Source organism: Capsicum annuum, chromosome 8, assembly GCF_002878395.1.
Source record: "Capsicum annuum cultivar UCD-10X-F1 chromosome 8, UCD10Xv1.1, whole genome shotgun sequence".
Taxonomy (NCBI): domain Eukaryota; kingdom Viridiplantae; phylum Streptophyta; class Magnoliopsida; order Solanales; family Solanaceae; genus Capsicum; species Capsicum annuum.
In genome coordinates, this window is record NC_061118.1 from 149,594,408 (window position 1) to 149,613,471 (window position 19,064).

The window sequence follows — 19,064 nt, forward strand, 5'->3', positions numbered from 1 at the left end:
CCACCGTCACACAATTCATTTTTTCAGTTCCATTCTCATACACGTACCACTGAAGACACCCATATAAACACAACAAGACAATTACTCAGTGAGACTCCAAAATTTTTATTCAGATTTTTCCTTTCCTTCTCCACTAAACAACACACTCCCACACTACTGTACGCACATACACACAGATACCATTTTTTCATCGACATCACAGACTCTAATTTCCATCAATTCACTCACAGAAACATCACAGACAACAATAATTTCACACACACTCACACCAAATCGAAAGGAAGAGAACACACTCATAACTCTCATAGACACTCCTTCATTTTTTTTTTGTTCACTCACAGAACTGTGTATTTTTTTTCTTTACTAACAAAAATGGATTATTGTGTTAGCAGTAGCAACAACAAACTATTACCTCCAACTATATCCAATTCTTCACAACAAAGTGAAGAAAAAACAGTTAAAGAATGAAGAAGAAACAGTTAAAGAATGGTGATATTGACAAAGTTGATGTTGAATTTTATGGTGGTTGTTTGTGATTTTTGTGATACTAATGGTTGTATTGTGATTCCGATAATAAAATTTATGGTGAATTCTTAAAATTATTGTGGTGAAGATTTGAGTTTAATGATGATGGTATCAATGGTGGTATTTTAATGGTGATTTTGGTAAGAAAAACAATTGAAAAAGGCGAAACCCACGTATTAAAATGAATAACTAAGAAAATTAAATTTTATTAATATATTTTCAGCTGAAAAAATTTAAAAAACCTTAATTTTATTAATATTTTTTCAATTGAAAAAATAATTATTCTAATTGTATATATTAAGAAGAATATTAAGAGTATTTAATGATATAATGACAAATGAAATAGTGACATGTGTCTGAAAGTTGTCATTTTAAGTTTTTTTCCTTCCTCTCACGCATTTTAAAAAGGTGAATACACATTTTCTGCCATGTCAACTTCTAAGGAGATAATAGTTCTATTTTTTTTTTTATAGTTTACGTATGTATATGATAGTTTAAATGTGATCTAAACTTTTTGTGTATAGTATGAGGTGGAAATGATGATTTTTACTTCAAATAATAATTGTTGCAGTTTTCTTTAATGAAATATAAGAATTTGACGTAAACTTTAATACTTTAAAAATATTTAAAAATTAAAATATTATCCAAAAATTACTCTTTTTTTTTTTTTTTTTTTTCTAAATTTTCATATCTTTAATAGTTTTCTTCGAACCCGAACCTATCTTTAATTTCGTAATTACTGTATTATTTTCCTTTGGTTTTGACAATGTTTTGTTGTTTTTCTGGAAACTTGACCTGCCGGAGACAGCAGGAAGGCATGGCTAGGAGCATCATATACATCACTGGCTCTGAGCTTCTCTCTCTCAAACGCCGTCCAAACATCGCCATCGTTGATGTCAGGTCATTCAGATACTCAATTCTCACTCACAGAATCTTCTAGATCTCTCTCTCTCTCTCTGTATTTTATATTGATTTCTTGTTTTGCAGGGATGATGAGAGGAGCTATGATGGACATATAGCTGGCTCCCTTCACTTTGCTAGTGATACTTTTCTTGACAAAATACCCACTCTTATTCAAGCTGCTAATGGCAAAGATACCCTTGTTTTTTATTGTGCTCTTAGCCAGGTTTTGAATCTTGTTTTCTTTCTTTTTTCTTTACCCATTTTTTTGGTGTTTTGTCTTATCTGTTTTCTGTTTCCTTAATTGGGTATTTCTGTTTTTGGTTAGAGATTGTGTCTTTGGTTGGATTTTAGTTATATCTTGATCATTCTACAGTTTACTGGTCATGTTCCTTTTTGGAGTTTTTTTTTTGGGGGGGTCTGCTGTTGAGTCATTTCTATGTGAAGCTGCTAATGGCATTGTGAATTTATGTTTTGGACTAGTGTTGTTTCCTTATCTGTTAGAGTGGGTTTGGGGAATGGACTGGTGACCTACTTATATGGACTTGAGCAATCCTTCCCTCTTGAGCTAGCTTTTGTGGTTGAGTTAGACCTATTCCTGTTTAGGCCCCCATGTGCATCCTTGTTTGGGCTCCCGGTCCACTCCCAGTTTGAGTCTGGCGTGAAGGGGGTGTTAAGAGTGGGTTAGTGTTCCACATGGGGAATGAACGGGTGATCTGCTTATATACACTTGGTCAATATTTCCTCGCGGGCTAACTTTTGGGGTTGAGTTAGGTCCAAGTGCTATATCTTTACATTAATTGTGGAGGGAACTGGTGATCTGCTTATATGAACTTGAGCAATCTTCCCCTCTTGATTTAACTTTTGGGGTTGTGTTAGGCCCAAATGTCATATCTTCAAATTATCCATGTTGTGTTTGATAAAGATTGTATCTGGTTGGATACTCAGTTGTATCTTCATCATTCTACAGGTTTTTGCACATCTCCGTTTTGGTTTTCAGTTGATTGATATATGTAGGGATTTTTGTCTTGAATTTGGAATTGGCCAAATCTATGGAAAGGAGAGTATTATAGGATTTCAACTGCTACTAGTTGGAGAAATAACTTTTTAGAGTATTGCGGTTGGTGGAACTGGGGATATCAAGATCAGTAAAACTGCACAATGAAGCAAGGGAAGAATAATTAGAGTGTCACGACCCGATTTCTCTAGTCGTGATGACGCCTACCTTAATCCACCAGTAGGCAAGCCAAGCCAAGCCAAGCCATAACCCGGAATGATCGGTAACGGGCTAACAGGCAAAAATCCAAAAGAAGATCACGTACATGACAGCAACAACAATAGAAAGTGAAAACTCAGAAGGGAGCATAGATAATATATCAAAACGAGAAGATGAAAAAGGACCGAATATACAAACTAATCCCTCCCAAAACCTGATAAGGTCAGTACTAGAGCCACTACTAACAGGTACCAAGAGTACTTGACAAAAATCTAAAATATACACAAGTAGTCTCGAGTGAAAAAGACTAACTAGAGTAGATAGAGGAGGATAAGCCTCGGACGACAGCAAGCTCATCCTTCTCTGAAGCAAACTGGAAGGTAGGAATCACGTCAATGTCGACTGCTAGTACCCGAATCTGCATCAGAAAAAAGATGCAGAAGTGCAGTATGAGTACCAAAGCAACGGGTACTTAGTAGGCATCATCGGCCGACTGAGCTCAATACAGAAAAGGTATAACTACAATGCGACGATGTAATCTAAGTCCACAGTAAAAGAGACAGAAGGGTAAACAACTGTCAAACTACGCCAATGAGATAAGGAATAAATATAAACGATACAGAAAATAAATAACGCAGTAATCGCAGCTGAATCAAACATAACCTAACTGGCCACGCATAAGCCCGCCAGGCACACTGAAGAAAACAATTAACCCAACCGTACCCCCATAAGCCGGTGGGACACACAAGTAATAAAAGTAAACATAAATAATCAGATGGCGGACTCGAACCGGAACTCATTGTAACAATAATAATCCAATGCCGAACTCGAACCGGAACTCATAGTAACAATAATAATCCAATGCCGGACTCGAACTGGAACTCATAGTAATCATACCCAACGATAATATTAAAATCCATGCCATATCATAACAATGTCAACGTGGTACACAGTTCACAATCAATGACAAAAATAAAATATATACTGAATCTGAACAACAACTAAAATACGTCTAATTGTTGTATGCATGACTTAATTTTAAAAGGGAAATTTCAAGGTTTGCGATTTAATTCTACGTCCTAAAGTGTCCTAAAGTGATAGATGCTATAATATATATCGAAAGATAACTACCAAAATCTACTACAACGGGGTCCTAATCCGGATAAATAAGACAGGTTATATATATATATAAATAATATGCATCTACAAGTATTATAGGATTTCAACTGCTACTAGTTGGAGAAATACCTTTTTAGAGTATTGCGGTTGGTGGAACTAGGGATATCAAGATCAGTAAAAATGCACAATGAAGCAGGGGAAGAATAATTAGAGTCTCGTATTATTTTTCTCCCTAACTATGGATATTCTTCATTGCTTAAGTGTCCTTCCCGGTATCAGGCTTATGTCAGCTTATGTCCCTTTCACCCGGTCATACCCTACAATCTTCTCTGAAATATTAGGCAGTGTAGTCCTAGACTAGTATAGCGCTTGGAGGAGTGCAGAGGTCCAGTTAACTTGCAATAATGCTAGAAATTTCTGGACTCCTTTAGTAAAATTCTTGGAGTGTTGTAAAGTGAATGTTAGACTAAATGTAATCATGCCACTATTCACTAATATCTTTGTCTCTTTGCTGAAAAACATATTATGCCTTAGTATAAACCTTCAAAGCTTGGTTTTGTTCTGGAATTGCTCTGGAGTAACAATCCTTGAGTCCTCACAAATAACCATAGTTTTTTTTCCCTAAATGGTGGTGTTCGGGCTGTCGGCTTTGCTGGCATTAGAAAATTTGGTTCATGAAGTTATTGTTCCACTCTACCCTCTCAAAAAAGTAGTTGTTCCAATCTTTGACTGCTAAGCCCATCCCTTTGAGGTGAGTAAAAATAGTCCAAGCTGTTAGGGATTGTTCAAATTGTTACTTGCAGTGTGCGCTATTAATCAACTTATATTTTTGGCATAGGCGTACAGTTTCTGTCCACGAGTTTTACCTACCAGCATAAGCTTGTACACTTTGTCTAATAACAAATTAAGGATATATTGTTGTCCAACGTTAGATGTTCACTATACAGTCATTCTATTTTACATAGTTCTACATGTTTAGAATCTTCAGGGACCGATTGCAGCATTCTATCGCATTGTAAAAGCTTGAGAGATGCTTCTGCTGCATAATGTTTTAAGATATAGAGCTCTGTTTTCACCATTTAACCAATAACAAAACCATTTTGGCGAGTTTTTTTCGTCTCCCGATTTGCCCCTAGCCGATGTTGAGTACTATTCAAAATTCAGAAAAACTGTGTAGGGGATGTTGTTGGGTCAATATGTAAAGCTGATACAAGATCGACAAGGAAGACACTAACATACACCAAAACAGTCCATGATTTGAAGAACTGAGGACCCCTTTTGGTGACCCCTCTCGGATTCCCTACACAATAACAATACAAGCACGATAACAACAAGATTCTAAGGTGTTCAACACCTATAATCAGCGAGCCACAAACTAAGATTACAACACAATAACAAGAACAAAAATGACACAACAAGGTCTCGGGTTTGGACACCCAAAACCGAGAATGAACACAACAACAATAATAAGATAGAATGATAGATAACTTGACACACAATGCACAAACACTATGAACCAAAGTGTATATTGAACACTAAGACCCAAGAATTCATACAAATAACATCAAGTTCTTACGGTGACCTCAAGGGAACGGAATCCCCAAGCAACCAACGTTTCAAAACAAGCAACCAACACAAGTGATTCCACACTTGTCACAAGTGATATCCACACTTGTATGAACACTCTCAAAGAGCTCTCAAAATATCATCTAAGTTACGAGAAAATAACCTAATATGTTCTATTTATAGCCTAGGTTACAACTTATTACAAAATGACTAAAATGCCCTTAATGAGCCAACACTCCAAAGCTTGTTCCATTTGTTGGCCAGTCACCCGAGCCCGAGCACGAGTTCTTTACGTATTGATCCACAATCACGATCGTACTCGTATCAAAAGCTAAATAACTATTTGATTAAAGTTTGTTTATTGGTGGTCTCTTTGGAATAAATGTATATCCATTTCAATTAAGGAGAGGATGAAGCATCTCCTAACTCCTTGTGGTAGTGTTGGTGGATGTTTCATCTGAATCATAATTTTGCTTTGTATGTAAAATCTCGTGGATGAAGCAGCAACTTACAGTTTAATGAATAAAGTACATAGAAAGATTAGGGTAAACTATAAAGATAGGGAAAGTCAAAGCAATAGCCTAGGCTGTGATTTAGAAGCATGAAGTTGTAATTTGCAGAGCTCTACTCTGGAGTAAACCTTGAAATGAAACTACTGAAAGGCAAGACTTATTTTAATACTTTCTTTTAGCTTGAGTTTGAATAAAGCCAATATCCAAAAATAGGCTAAGTACTCTTCTCCGTAAAGAGGGGTGGGTGCCTTGGAGTAAGTGGTAAAGTTGGTGCCACGTGACCATGTGACTAGGAAGTCACAGGTTCAAGCCTTGGTAACAGCCTCTAGCAGAAATGCAAGGTAAGACTGTGTACAATACACCCTTGTGGTGGGGCCCTTCCCTGGACCCTTGTGCATAGCGGGAGCTTTAGTGCACCGGGCTGCCCTTTACTCTTCTCCATAACAACTTTTTCTCTCAAAAAAGTTCTCTGATAATGCATGAGGATAATAAAGTATTTCATGTTGTATGTTAATGGAAACTGAATATTACATCTTCAAAAAGAACTATATATTCATTTAACATGTTGAATTATGTTGTAAAAGAGGAGAATATACCTCTCCTCTCCGTGTCTCTTGTTTTCACATATTGATTAACTTAGTTGTGAATGACTATTTTCTAGGTTCGAGGACCAAAGTGTGCAAGGACGCTTGCAGAATATCTAGCTGAATCGAAAGATGATGTGGGAATAAAAAACATAATGATATTGCAGCGCGGTTTTAATGGATGGGAGGCCTCTGGTAGACCAGTTTGTCGTTGCACTGAGGTCTTCTGCAAGGGTCACACTGAACCGGCGTAAGCAATAAAAAAGGTAGATAAACAAACCATGCCAAAGAAGAGGAGGGATATATTGTACCCTTATATATAGTTCGACTGATTGTTATATTGTCCATCTATAATAAAGGACATGGAGTTGTGATCTGAGAAGCACAAGTGGCTGTTTGGCTGCTGATACATGTATTGCTCATCATTTTGAAAAGAAACCAAACGATGTTATCTTCATTTATATGTCATCTTGAATTACTATGTTGGCATAATTTGAATTTTCTTGCTCAAATTTCCAACTCCGCTACTGTTAACGCTATCTTTGTTATATTATGCTCAATCTTGTGCGGGGTTAACGATTTTGGGTATATTTGGTTCCCAATTTTCCAACATATTTGATTGTTAAAAATACTTCTTTAAGAAAATAAATTCCTTAAAAATAAAGAATATTACTTAACATAATGAATATAGAAAAATTAAGCTTTAAAAATGTCATTCTCATCCCGCTCATACATACACCCAACTAGGGGTGTTCATGATTTGGTTAAAAATCAAATCTAACCGCGAATCAAATCAAACCGATTAAATATGTTTTTCGCACTTTGAATGACAAATGATACTAATTGTAAAAATTATCTTGTTGTCTATGGGATTTTATAGATGAGTTTTATTAGAATAGTTAATAACTAATTTTGAACTTTCTTTTTAGTCCCTACTGAGTGAAAAAATAATGTGATTACTTTTTGGGGGTTTATCATATTATTTTCTTATATATAGTTTCTAAATAATTTTGTAGGAATGTTCATATGGTGTTATTCATAACTTTGCCTAAGTATAATACTAAATTGACAGGTTGACGAACAACACTCGGTTGACATTTCATATGTTGGATTGGATTTTTTTAAGAAAAATTTCAACTTTTATCATTAACTAAAGTTATAAACCAAAAAATCGAACCAAACTAAATCGACAAGAACCAAATCGACGGTTATTTTTTGTGTTGGTTTGATTTAATTTTAGAAATTTAAAAACCAACTAAGTTGATTACCAACAATCGATCGAAACTGACCCATGAACAACCCTGCCCCAACACCCCATATGATTGTTTTACATTATATATAAATACTTTTGAAATAATATTTTATTTACTTACCAAACACAAACACAAGATAATATAACACATGATAATAAGTAAACAAAATACGAACATTGAGATATGAGAAGGAGATGCTTGAATGTGGCAAGACAAAACAATCAAAAGAACAAACTCAACAAGACTAAAGTGCCAACGTTAGTTCACTCGCACATAACTACTTGAACATTAGCGTTATCCTATGTTGTCTCCTCAGCCCTTCATTTTTCCCTCCAATCTCTCCATGACCATCTCTTTCAACAACCCCCTCCTCTCCTCTTCCTTCCTTCATCAACCTCTCAATTCTCCAACATTCCCATATGTATCCATTTTCTTCCCCAAAATCTCCAACCCCATCTCCCCAAATCGCTATATTCCTATAAAATCCATCACTAAAGCATCCATGGAGTCCAGGAATCCCACACAAAGAAGAAGTTCAAGTCCAAGAAAATTCAAACCCAGACATGGAACTTCAAGAAGATCAACTCTTAAGAAAAGTCTCAGTCAAGAACAAGTTGATTTTACTAAACCTGTTCCTGAGGATCCTGTTGTTGGGATTATTGGAGGTGGCATGTCCGGCCTTACCTGTGCTCTTCAACTGGAGAAAAGAGGCATTCGTTCAACCGTTTTCGACACGGTTGGTTATTTCTTTTCTCTCTCTCTTTTTTTTTTGTTGTTGTGTGTGTTCTTTTGTGTATTTGATTTAATTTATGAAGCTGTTGTGATGAAATAACTTAATTGTATATTCCGCATTTCGGATTTATTGTTCATCTTCCTCATTAGTTCAACAATAACAACATAGCCGTGTAGTTCTGCAAAGTGGGGTTTGGGAAGGGTACAAGGGTAGAGTGTATGTATGCCATACCCCTACCTCAGAGTTAGAGAGACTGTTTCCAATGGATCCACAACGCCTTTCTTTTTTAGCTTGTTTGTGATAATGTTTACTTCCCTTGGAAAGAAAATTCAGAGTTTAGATATATACTACTCCCTCAGTTTCAATTTGTTTGTGTTACTTTTCCTTTTAGCTCGTTATACCTAGTGTAGTCCTACAAAGTGGGGTCTAGGGAGGGTACAAGGGTAGAGTGTATGCATACCTTACCCCTACCTCGGAGGTAGAGAGACTGTTTCCAATAGACCCACAACGCCTTTCTTTTTTAGCTTGTTCGTGATAATGTTTACTTCCCTTGGAAAGAAAATTCAGAGTCTAGATATATACTACTCCCTCAGTTTCAATTTGTTTGTGTTACTTTTCCTTTTAGCTCGTTATACCTAGTGTAGTCCTATAAAGTGGGGTCTGGGGAGGGTACAAGGGTAGAGTGTATGCATACCTTCCCCCTACCTCGGAGGTAGAGAGACTGTTTCCAATAGACCCACAACGCCTTCTGTTTCCAATAGACCCACACCGCCTTTCTCTTTTAGTCTGTTCATGATAATGTTTACTTCCCTTGGAAAGAAAATTCAGAGTTTAGATATATACTACTCCCTCAGTTTCAATTTATTTGTGTTACTTTTCCTTTTAGCTCGTTTTGAAAAAAGAACATGTTTTTCCTTTTTGACAACTCTTTAGTTTCCAACTTTCCATGTAACATGTTTAAGACCATAAGATTAAAGGGCGGTTTGGTATATATTACATATCTTTAGTTTAAGACCTCAAAATTCGAAAGTATTATTTACTTTCTTAAACTATGTGCCAAGGCAAAACTAGACAAACAAATTGAAACGGAAGGAGTACTTCCTCGATCTCAGTTTAGTTCATTTATTTTTGTTATGGCACAACCATGAATGTAGTGTAGTAGTCGAAGTTTTTGATTGTATTTAAATGAATTTGAATCCAAAACTAGCATAAAGTTGGCTTCTTGAGGCAATATGAAAAACAAAAGATTACTTCATAAGTACTTTATTTATTGGTAAAATCTAAATTTGGTGTCTTCCAGTTTTTTATAATTGCTTGCCAGTTCTCGTTAGAGTTATATGATGATGCACTGTAGAAGAATGCTATGGTGTATCTTATCATGTTCGATTGCTTTAGGGAATACATGGGTTGGGAGGACGAATGGGAACAAGAATGATTGATCATCAGCCTTTGATATTTGACCATGCAGCTCAGTTCTTCACGGTGACCAACCCCAAGTTTGCTGAGCTAGTTGATGGCTGGTTGAAGAGAGGTTTGGTTCGTGAATGGCTGGGTACAATTGGTGAGCTTGAAGTTGGTGGGCATTTTGTTCCATTTCCTTCTAAACCTACAAAATATATAGGGGTCAACGGAATGCGCCCACTTGCGGATTCATTACTATCTCAGGTGCATAACCTTTTTGCTTTATACTAAACATCGTTCTTCACATAATGCCTCCATTCAACTAAGCAACTCCTTCAAATTTGTTTATTGAGGATGTCTGCTTAGTAGAATTCATTAGTGCTGGTATTACAAGTTTATGAAATTTCACTTTCATTGTCCTTCATGTTTTGGTCACGTCATGTTTTTTGGGTGCTATTTCCTCTAAATCTTTTAAAAGTTTGATATGTTGGGTAGACTTCTTTGGTCAATGTGGTACGGCCTTGTTGGGTCAGCACACTCGAACCATTTAATGGGACTTGGCACTTGAGTGAGAAGGGGAAGCCTTGTGGACAGTTTGATGCAATTGTCATTGCACATAATGGTAATTATTTTCAATTTATCTTGTAGTTCTGTCTTTAGATAGTCTTTTCTTTTGCAAAAAACAGTAAATTTGTGATGTGCTAAAGCAAACCTTCGTTGATTTTATCTCTTTAATATGTCAAAAAGGACAAAGTTAGTGGTGGTGAAAGAGAAGATGCTCATATTTCTTGGCCTATATTTCACTTCTAAGAGCCTTCCCTCCTCATAGCTGTGGGTAGGAGTTATTGAAATTAACTAATAATTGTTATCTTCCCCCATGAATTTATTTGATCATCTTTTCGTTTTCTCTATGTCATGTAACAAAGGTTATTCAACTTGTAAGCAGTAGAAAAACCTTCATTTTCCATAATGTCTCTCCCTGTTCTTTTTTCCTTTTAATCAAGTAAATTTATTTCCCTGTTTCATTGAAGAATAAATTATTTGAGCTTTTTGGTCCCCCAAGGTTTCTAGTGGCAAGCGTGCAACACCTTATAGGTAAGTTAGGTGCACATCCTGAGTTCGAAGCCTGATACAGACAAAAACCAAGCCTGGTATATGTGTGTAGAAGGCTGGGCCCATAATCCACCTAGTTTCAAAGTGTGCTCCGCTGGCTTCGGAGATTTCTTGGTTGTCAGTTTTTTTTGATGTTTTAATCTTATATCAGAGGAATACGTGTCATCATGATGTCGTAATCTATGACAACTGAAAGCATTCTTAGATCGTTCCCATTCAACGACAACAACAAGAACATACCCAGTGTAATCCCACAAGTGGTGTTATGGACTTCTTTATGGATATCTTAAAAAGTCTGTAATGAGGCAAGTAGTGATTAATAAAGCCACCTTTACCTTATTAAAATAAATGTAAGCGCAACTGGTAGTGTCGAGATCTTGCAACATTCTACACATGCAATATCAGTGAGTAGACTGAACCAGCTTCACAAAGACAAAATAACCCCCCTCTCCCGCCCCCCCGAAAAAAAAAAGCCATGGAGACATATATCTAGTATAGTATTTATGGAACTGGAGGGGGCATGACCTCTTCCAATTTTTTCTTATGTTGACAGAGCTTTATGCATTCAGTCTACTAGAGAAAGCACAGATACTTCTGCGTAATTGTGACTTCTCCTTGGGTACGCTCATAATTTGTTTTATATGCCATCAGGAAAATGTGCAAATAGATTGCTTGCAGCATCAGGCTTACCCCTCATTGCAAGACAAATGAAGGTATTGGCAAATATTATCTGGTCTTCTCTAATTGATGGATATGTAACCTGATTCTTTTTTCTTTCCTATTTTATCGTTTCAATTCATGATTTTGTTTTATTGTAATCTTTCACAGAGACTTGAACTCAGTTCTATATGGGCTCTTCTTGCTGCATTTGAGGATCCTCTGCCTACTGCACTAAATGCAGAGTCCCTTCCCTTTGAAGGGGCTTTCGTAAAAGGGGTTGATTCTGTCTCATGGATGGCAAACAACACTAAGAAACTCTTAGCTTCAGATAGTGGTCCAGAATGTTGGACATTTTTCAGCACTGCAACCTTTGGAAAGCAGAACAAAGTCCCCCAGGTCTCTTCTGTGCCAATAATTTGAGCTCAAATTATTTTTTTTATCAAGTAAATGTATTTCATTCATAACCACGGCCAAACTGGCCGTATACAAGGAGTATACCAAAAAGTAAGAATCTACAAAATATAATTCTCTACCAATTCCACCCGAGCATCTATACAACAAGGAACTTTCTGTTCACACTAAAAGAAAAACAAGGGAACAGAGACTACTTCTCAACTGAGGAAAACTCGACCCTACTCCTTCGAAAGCTCTCCTATTTTTCTCTCCAAACTAACCATATTCCAGGCCCTTCGTCTTCTCTTCCTTTTCTCACTCTTCAACCGACCATCAAATCTTTCGCAGATTTTGTCATCACCCAAGGAGTACTACGTCTTTGAAATTCACTCACTTCCCAATCTTGAAACCCTTCTTAATCTCAAGTTCCAAAAAGTGGTTAACCATATTTGCTTCAAAGGCCATCATACGAGTTGCCAAGCCTTGAAAGCCCCTGTACTATTTGTTGTCCAGAATTTCCTATCAGCTTCCCCATTCATTCCTTGAAATGGATCCAGTGATCTGAAGAATTCCATTATTCTATCCAGCATCTAGTCATTTGAATTTCTTCTGAATTTTTGGTTCCAGTCTTCTAGAGACATGATTTACACCAATTTTAGCTCTGCATCCTAAACTGCCTCTCTACTTCTTTATCCTCTCTACTTCTTTAGAGGTAGTGGTATGGACTGCCTACATTCTACCCTCCCCAGACCCCACTATGTGGGAATATACTGGGTTGTTGTTGTTGTTGTTGTATCCTAAACTGGGCTAAAAAGTTCTGGACATTGATCTCTCAAAAGATAGCGCCTTATCCTGCTGTCATGCTACAAATAGGTGTTATTGCCATCTCAACAGCTTGTATCCAGTTCTTTCAGCAAAAAATGGTCACAATGCCCTGATATGTCACCACAGCCCCACCTCATATGGGACAGTCACTATATTAGTTCACCACAAAGAGTTCTCTTTAGCGCTGAACCTCCATAATCACTTCATAAGCACCAAGTTTGTTTCACTAGGTTGTATGGTCTTTTTTCCTTAAAGAATGTGCTCCCTTGATGACTGGTGAGATGGCTGGTCACGTGATTTATTATATTTGGCCCTTAGCAGCTCTATTAGCTTAATATTTGAAGTGTTTCCAATCTTTAAGTTTGTTAAAGAGGAGGTTCTGAGCCAAGTTTTAGGGGATGGTTAAATTTTTGTGATTTGTTGTAAGTTGCTATATCAACAGCCATATAGAAATTACATGAACAGTGTGGTCGCTGAGGGAACTTTTTAGGTGAAGAATGTATGCAAATTATTTGTGGTGTGTGAGTGTTTGCGCACATATACATATACTCACGGCCTTGGGCATACTCACGAACGATCAATTTTGTTTATCAGGAAAGTATTCCAACTACTACAGTAGATAAAGTGAAGGAAGCTATGCTTGAGGGTGTTGAGAAGGCTCTAGGACTGTCAAAAAGTTCACTCCAAAAGCCATTTTTTACCAGATTACAACTATGGTATGAAGTTATGATGAACAATCTAGTCAATGTATGCTTACTGTCGCCAATGCTTAATGCATAATGATAAACTGAAAGGAGAACTACCACATAGAGTATTACTATGGCATAGAGATACTGCACCACTAGTTATACAAATTGATCTCTATTCAGGACATATTTTTCACTTCTCAGCTTCTTCTATCTGGATCAGTTGAATTGATTGTTCTGCATGACATGCACGGACACCTCAATTATGTTACCTTCTCTGAAATGGCAAAAGACTACCTCTTCATGTTTTATCTGTAAATTTTGGGTGATGGAGACCTCTTCTCTTCATTGTTATTGATAATTAATTTTCTGGTACAATTTGACAAGGAGATTGATCCTTCAAGTTCACTTCTTTCCCAACTTCAATTTAAGCAGTAAACAGTTGAGCAATTTAAGTGTAATTTGGGAGTGGAGTGTGATTAGTAGGCTCTTCTCTTCTGAAGCTGCTAAAATTTATAACAATGGACGTGTTTCTTTTTACTGCACTATAGTTCCTGTCTTCCTGAAGCATGTCGGATATCTTGGAGTTGAAGCTGTTCTTACAACAAAAAACTGGTTCTGGGCAGCACTGAGGGCGTTGTATCAAGTAGATGCTCCAATGTTAGGATCACAATAGGATTTGAACAGTTGAGTCTGGAGTTTCGGATACAGCTATTGTCCAAGAACATGACTTGGTGCTATGCTGAGAAAGTTATGTATTCTATGATCTGTGTGTTGCTTTTTTTTTTTTTGGTTTGGGTGAGGTGGCGGAGTGGGGGGTAATTTACATTTTATAAATCATCAAAGGATGAGAAGGACAAAACCATAGTAAAACTATCACAGTTTGCTATCTACTTGAGACTTAGTTACAAGCTGCAAAATAAAACTATAGCAACTTTTGAATCTTGGCGCTGATCCCTATAAGAGCTCTAACATTACATGTATAAGCTACTGCCTACTGTTGCCTTCAAGGTCCTGTTGGTTTTTAGCTTTGAAATTAGAGAAATAACAGGGAAAGAGTTGGAGAGAAAAATAAATACGGCAATTGTATTGTCAAAGGGAATTATTTTATTAATAACTCAAAAAAAATATTTATAGCTAAATTTCTAAATACACTTCAATTTAAATTGGGATAACTAATTCATATTCAAATAATAAAAGGACAACTAGTTCCTAAGTCACATAGGACTCTAATATTTAAAACTACTAAAATTATCTATTCCTACTTTATTTCTGAGACGTATCTTCAACACTACTCCTTGGATCAGAAATTGTCTCGGCTTCGGCTGAATTTGACCTCTTGAATAAATCTGCCAATTCGTCTTTGTTTTTGTATGACTTATGTGCATCTTCTGTTGGATTAAATAAGAAACTTTTGCCTCTCATATCAATTTGAAAAATATCAAGATTAGTGGAATCAAAGATTCGACAATAGTTATCTCCAAACAATAGTTTAAATCCTTCTTCCATTAGTTGACCAACACTTAACAAACTTTTGTCACTATCGGGCACGTAAAGGACATTTGAAATTATTTTTGTACCTGAAATTGTTTTGATTGCAACATTCTTTTTTCCTTCTGCAGGAATATAGTCACCATTCCCAATTCTGAATTTCTTATTTTCCAAAGGCAAAAACTCTTTAAAAAGAGTTTTGTCATACGTTATGTGGTTTGTACAACCACTATCAGTCATCCAAAAATCAGATTTCTTGGTTAAAGAATATGTTATCACAAATAAGTGATCTTCTTCTTTTTCTTTGGTGACTTGGGCATCTGCTTCATATTTTTGAGATTTGTTTTTGCAAATCACGGCTTCATGGTCAAGTTGATTACAAATCTTGCATTGTGCATCTGGTCTCTTCCAACATTTAAATGGAGGATGACCTATTTTGCCATAGTGCTGGCAAGGTGGATAATTTTTTCTTGAATTATTATCCTTGCTTTGAGTCTTGTAGTTGGCTGCCAAAGCTCCTTCAACCCTATCATCCTGTCTCATAAGCCTCCTTTGCTCTTACGCCTGCGACGTATTTAACAATTCTGCCAAGGTAATATTGGACAGGTCTTTTGTGTTTTCTAAGGTAATTATTGATACTTCGTATCTTTCAGGCACTGTAACAAGAATTTTTTCAATAATTCTCGAATCTTTAAATTTTGTGCCAAGCAATCTTACCTTGTTAACAATGCCAAGAAGACGGTCTGTGTACTCTTTGACAGTCTCAAATTCCTTCATCTTTTTGCAATTCGAATTCCCTGATTAGATTCAACACCTTCATGCCTCGTATTCTTTCATCTCCTGTATATTCTTCCTTTAGATAATCCCAAATTTCTTTTGTTGATTTAAAGGCCATAATTCTCGTGAAAATTGTTGGAGAAACACTAGCAAACAAAGTCGCTTTTGATTTTGATTTTCTGATTTTCTTTTCCTTTTGGCTTTTGATCTAGGCCACCGTGGAATTATCGAACAGCGAAACAACATCATAATCCTCCTCCACGGCCTCCCAAAGATCTAAAGTCTCAAGATAAGTCTGCCCAAAATTGGTAATTCTCACCATCAAAGACAAGAGGAGCTATTTGGGAAAAGTTGTTTTCAAAATTCATAGGATCCCTCGAGAAACTGGCTTTTTGATACCAATTGTTGGTTTTTGGCTTTGAAATTGGAGAAATAACACAGAAAGAGTTGGAGAGAAAAATAAATATAGCAATTGTATTGTCAAAGGGAATTTTTTTATTAATAACTCAAAACAAATATTTATAGCTAAATTTCTGCTACTTGAAAAAAAGAAAAACACTTCAATTTAAATTGGAATAAGTAATTCCTATTCAAATGATATAAAAGGACAATTAATTCCTAAGTCACGTAAGACTCTAATAATTTAAAACTACTAAAATTATCTATTCCTACTTTATTTTTGAGACATATGAGACATATCTTCAACAGGTCCTCATATTTCTTTCCACCCATTCAAAAAAAATGTTCCTTTCCACCCATACTTGATGAATATATTCTGCAGTACGGTGTGTTGTTTTTTTGTGAAATTTGAATGAGCCAGTCCTGTTAAGTCATATGAATGCCACTTTCCTGTTATCCTTTGCAGGAGTTATCTGCTTATATTTTTACTAAATCCATTGCAGAAGAAATTCTTTCCTGCTATCCATCTGAAATCATATGTGACTGGCTTATTTTACTATTTTGCAGGGGTGCAGCTCTTCCGACCAACACCCCTGGAATTCCATGCATCTTTGATCCTCGTGGAAGGGCTGGTATATGTGGCGATTGGCTACTTGGCTCAAGTTTAGAAGCTGCAGCTATAAGTGGCATAGCTGTTGCTGATCAAGTAATCCTTCTGAATTTCATTTTTCTGTCTCCTGCTTATTGGCTCACTGCTAATTATGATAAAATATAAACATACAACAGAGTAATATTTGTTCATGTTTGTGTCTTTAACGGGGTACTTGTACCATTGATGACTATTGAATTTACTATGATGCTTAAAGCTGAAATGTTATTTCCAAGCTTATACAGTACCTTCCCTACAGATTGCAGATTACTTCGAACAAGGTGGACCTTGCACAGATGAGTTTGCTATTGGTTTGCATGATGAATATAAGCCACTTGAAGGACATGATATAGGGCAGTTCCTGGGACTGGAATCTGTTGATCAAACCACTACCCCAGCTTTGACACTTGCTACATGAATTGATCCTTTGACAAAGTCTTCCGTAAGTTCTTAAACATTTGTAGTCTGTAGTTCATTTTAGTTCCTTTTCTCAACAAAGATTCGTTCTTGTTTTCGCCATACATTTGATGCTCTTTCTGATTTTCCGGGTAGGATGATTAGTTGGTTAAAGCATGTGAACAAATTAAGACTCACTACCAGAACAAGCAATTTGCAATGCTGGTTATAGACATACTTGAGCTTGAATCATTTTGCTTGCAGCTCATGAGAAGGTATCAAATCTTCTGCATACTGGTATCTTTCAGAATGATGGTATTAGAATTTCAAGTTGGTGACAACCTTATTCTCCTTTCAGGTTCAACTAAATACCAGATAACTGAAACCCGAGTTGGATTTCTCGAACCTTCATCCTTCGGTTGAAGAGAAAAAGCTCTCATAAGTCAAGCCGGATGCCATTAGAATCTCAGTTGGTTACACGTTTATTAAAACCTTGAACGACGAATTCTACAATTTCAGAGAGAAATTTTTGCAGTTTATATGCAGTGTGGTAGGTCCTCAAAAAGATGATGATTAGTACATAGGTAGTTTTTGTTTTTCCAAAGGAGATTATTCTTGATAAGTGTGTTTTGGGCATAAAAAGGTACTTGTTGCGTTGTTGGTTACAACTTATATGGACGAACATCAAACTAAGAAACTTGATTTGTGTTGCTTAATAACAATCTTCATATTATGAGAACTCATAAAGTTGGTGTCATGTGACCAAGAGGTCACGGGTTCAAGCCTTGGAAACAGCCTCTGGCAGAAATGCAAGGTAGGGTTGCGTACGATACACCCTTGTGGTGGGGTCTTTCCCCGAACACCGTGCATAGCGGTAGCTTTAGTGCACTGGGTTGCCTTTTTATTGTAAATTAAATAGTTTTATGGTAGTCCTCTCATCCATCGGGACCAGTTGGAAGAAGTACAACATTAATATATCTAGTGTAGTTTTATAAATAGAGAAGTTATATTATATGCAGATCGTATTCCACCCTCTCCTCTCCCTATCTTGAGGGTAGAGAAGTTTTTTTCGATAGACGTTTAGCTCAAGAAAATCCATTTCAAAGCAGATTGAAAATATTATTTAATTGTAATGGTCGCCTCAAAACAAACTACTAAATGAACTCTAATATTTCTCAAGTCATAGTTAAGCTAAGCTATAAATTATAATGGGAAAATTAACTGTATAAATTTATAGATTAGTTATTGTAAGTTATAGCAAAACTTTTAAGTTTTCAAGTTATAGCAACTTTCATTTAAAAAAATATATATAAAAAAGTTTTTTTTGTTTTGTTGAAAATGCAAAAAAGTAATTAATGAAAAAGAAAAATTAAGATTTAATACAATTAATATATAATTTACCTTCCATAAAAATAGTTAACCATATTTATCCACCCCCAAATCCCTCTGACCGTTGTTTTTCCTCCTATTTTAATGCTTGCATTAAGATTTTTTATAATTCTGAAAGATTTATACGGGCTAGGAGCACGTTGGATTGGCGTTCTTGGGTCTTGGCATACCACCAATCAGATGCATGCCATCACAAAGAACACTGAGAGGTGAGAAGAAAGAGAACGTGTTGATTATTTGAACCAAACAGCATAATTGTTCAACAGCAAGTTGACATATGACTTAAGTTCTCTGAAAAACAAAGTACCTAATTCAAGATTGGTGTATGTAGATATATATAATCTTCCACTTGATGTCATCAATAGCCCTCAGAAATATGGTACAAATATGGCTGCCTTTTTCCTGAATATCGACAAAATCTCCGTTTCTTTCTTTCCATGACCATGCAGGATTCAACGCTGCAGACAATAGATGCTG

The 19,064-nt window shown here is 36.2% G+C and overlaps 2 protein-coding genes across 12 annotated transcripts; both read left to right on the plus strand.

Moving 5' to 3' along the window:
• Positions 1–1,114: 1,114 nt before the first annotated feature.
• On the plus strand, positions 1,115–6,934 carry LOC107839404 (dual specificity phosphatase Cdc25). The gene is made up of 3 exons (XM_016682876.2): positions 1,115–1,425; positions 1,513–1,651; positions 6,500–6,934. The coding sequence occupies exons 1-3, from the start codon at positions 1,292–1,294 to the stop codon at positions 6,674–6,676; spliced, it is 450 nt and encodes a 149-aa protein (XP_016538362.1). The 5' UTR covers positions 1,115–1,291; the 3' UTR covers positions 6,677–6,934.
• An 867-nt stretch (positions 6,935–7,801) lies between these two features.
• On the plus strand, positions 7,802–17,941 carry LOC107839405 (renalase). Of its 11 annotated transcripts, none has more exons than XR_007043568.1 (11): positions 7,855–8,411; positions 9,882–10,073; positions 10,305–10,431; positions 11,574–11,635; positions 11,751–11,978; positions 13,395–13,516; positions 15,967–16,062; positions 16,721–16,859; positions 17,062–17,244; positions 17,355–17,473; positions 17,557–17,941. XR_007043568.1 is itself a non-coding variant. In XM_047394567.1 (11 exons), the coding sequence occupies exons 1-9, from the start codon at positions 7,977–7,979 to the stop codon at positions 17,218–17,220; spliced, it is 1,638 nt and encodes a 545-aa protein (XP_047250523.1). In that variant the 5' UTR covers positions 7,858–7,976; the 3' UTR covers positions 17,221–17,244; positions 17,463–17,473; positions 17,557–17,941. The 11 variants fall into 11 exon arrangements, 4 of the variants coding, with proteins under 4 accessions (XP_047250524.1, XP_047250523.1, XP_047250521.1 ...); XR_007043567.1 differs by having other exon boundaries at positions 7,858–8,411; positions 9,804–10,073; positions 17,062–17,248; XR_007043566.1 differs by having other exon boundaries at positions 7,858–8,411; positions 9,804–10,073; positions 17,364–17,473.
• The last annotated feature ends 1,123 nt before the right edge of the window (positions 17,942–19,064 follow it).

Coding starts and splice junctions, on each gene's coding strand:
- LOC107839404 (XM_016682876.2), top strand. CDS start 1,292: ATGTTTTGTTGTTTTTCTGGAAACTTGACCTGCCGGAGACAGCAGGAA. Junction 1,426..1,512: donor ATCGCCATCGTTGATGTCAG/GTCATTCAGATA, acceptor CTTGTTTTGCAG/GGATGATGAGAGGAGCTATG. Junction 1,652..6,499: donor TTTATTGTGCTCTTAGCCAG/GTTTTGAATCTT, acceptor ACTATTTTCTAG/GTTCGAGGACCAAAGTGTGC.
- LOC107839405 (XM_047394567.1), top strand. CDS start 7,977: ATGTTGTCTCCTCAGCCCTTCATTTTTCCCTCCAATCTCTCCATGACC. Junction 11,636..11,750: donor TCATTGCAAGACAAATGAAG/GTATTGGCAAAT, acceptor AATCTTTCACAG/AGACTTGAACTCAGTTCTAT. Junction 16,063..16,720: donor GATAAGTCTGCCCAAAATTG/GTAATTCTCACC, acceptor ACTATTTTGCAG/GGGTGCAGCTCTTCCGACCA.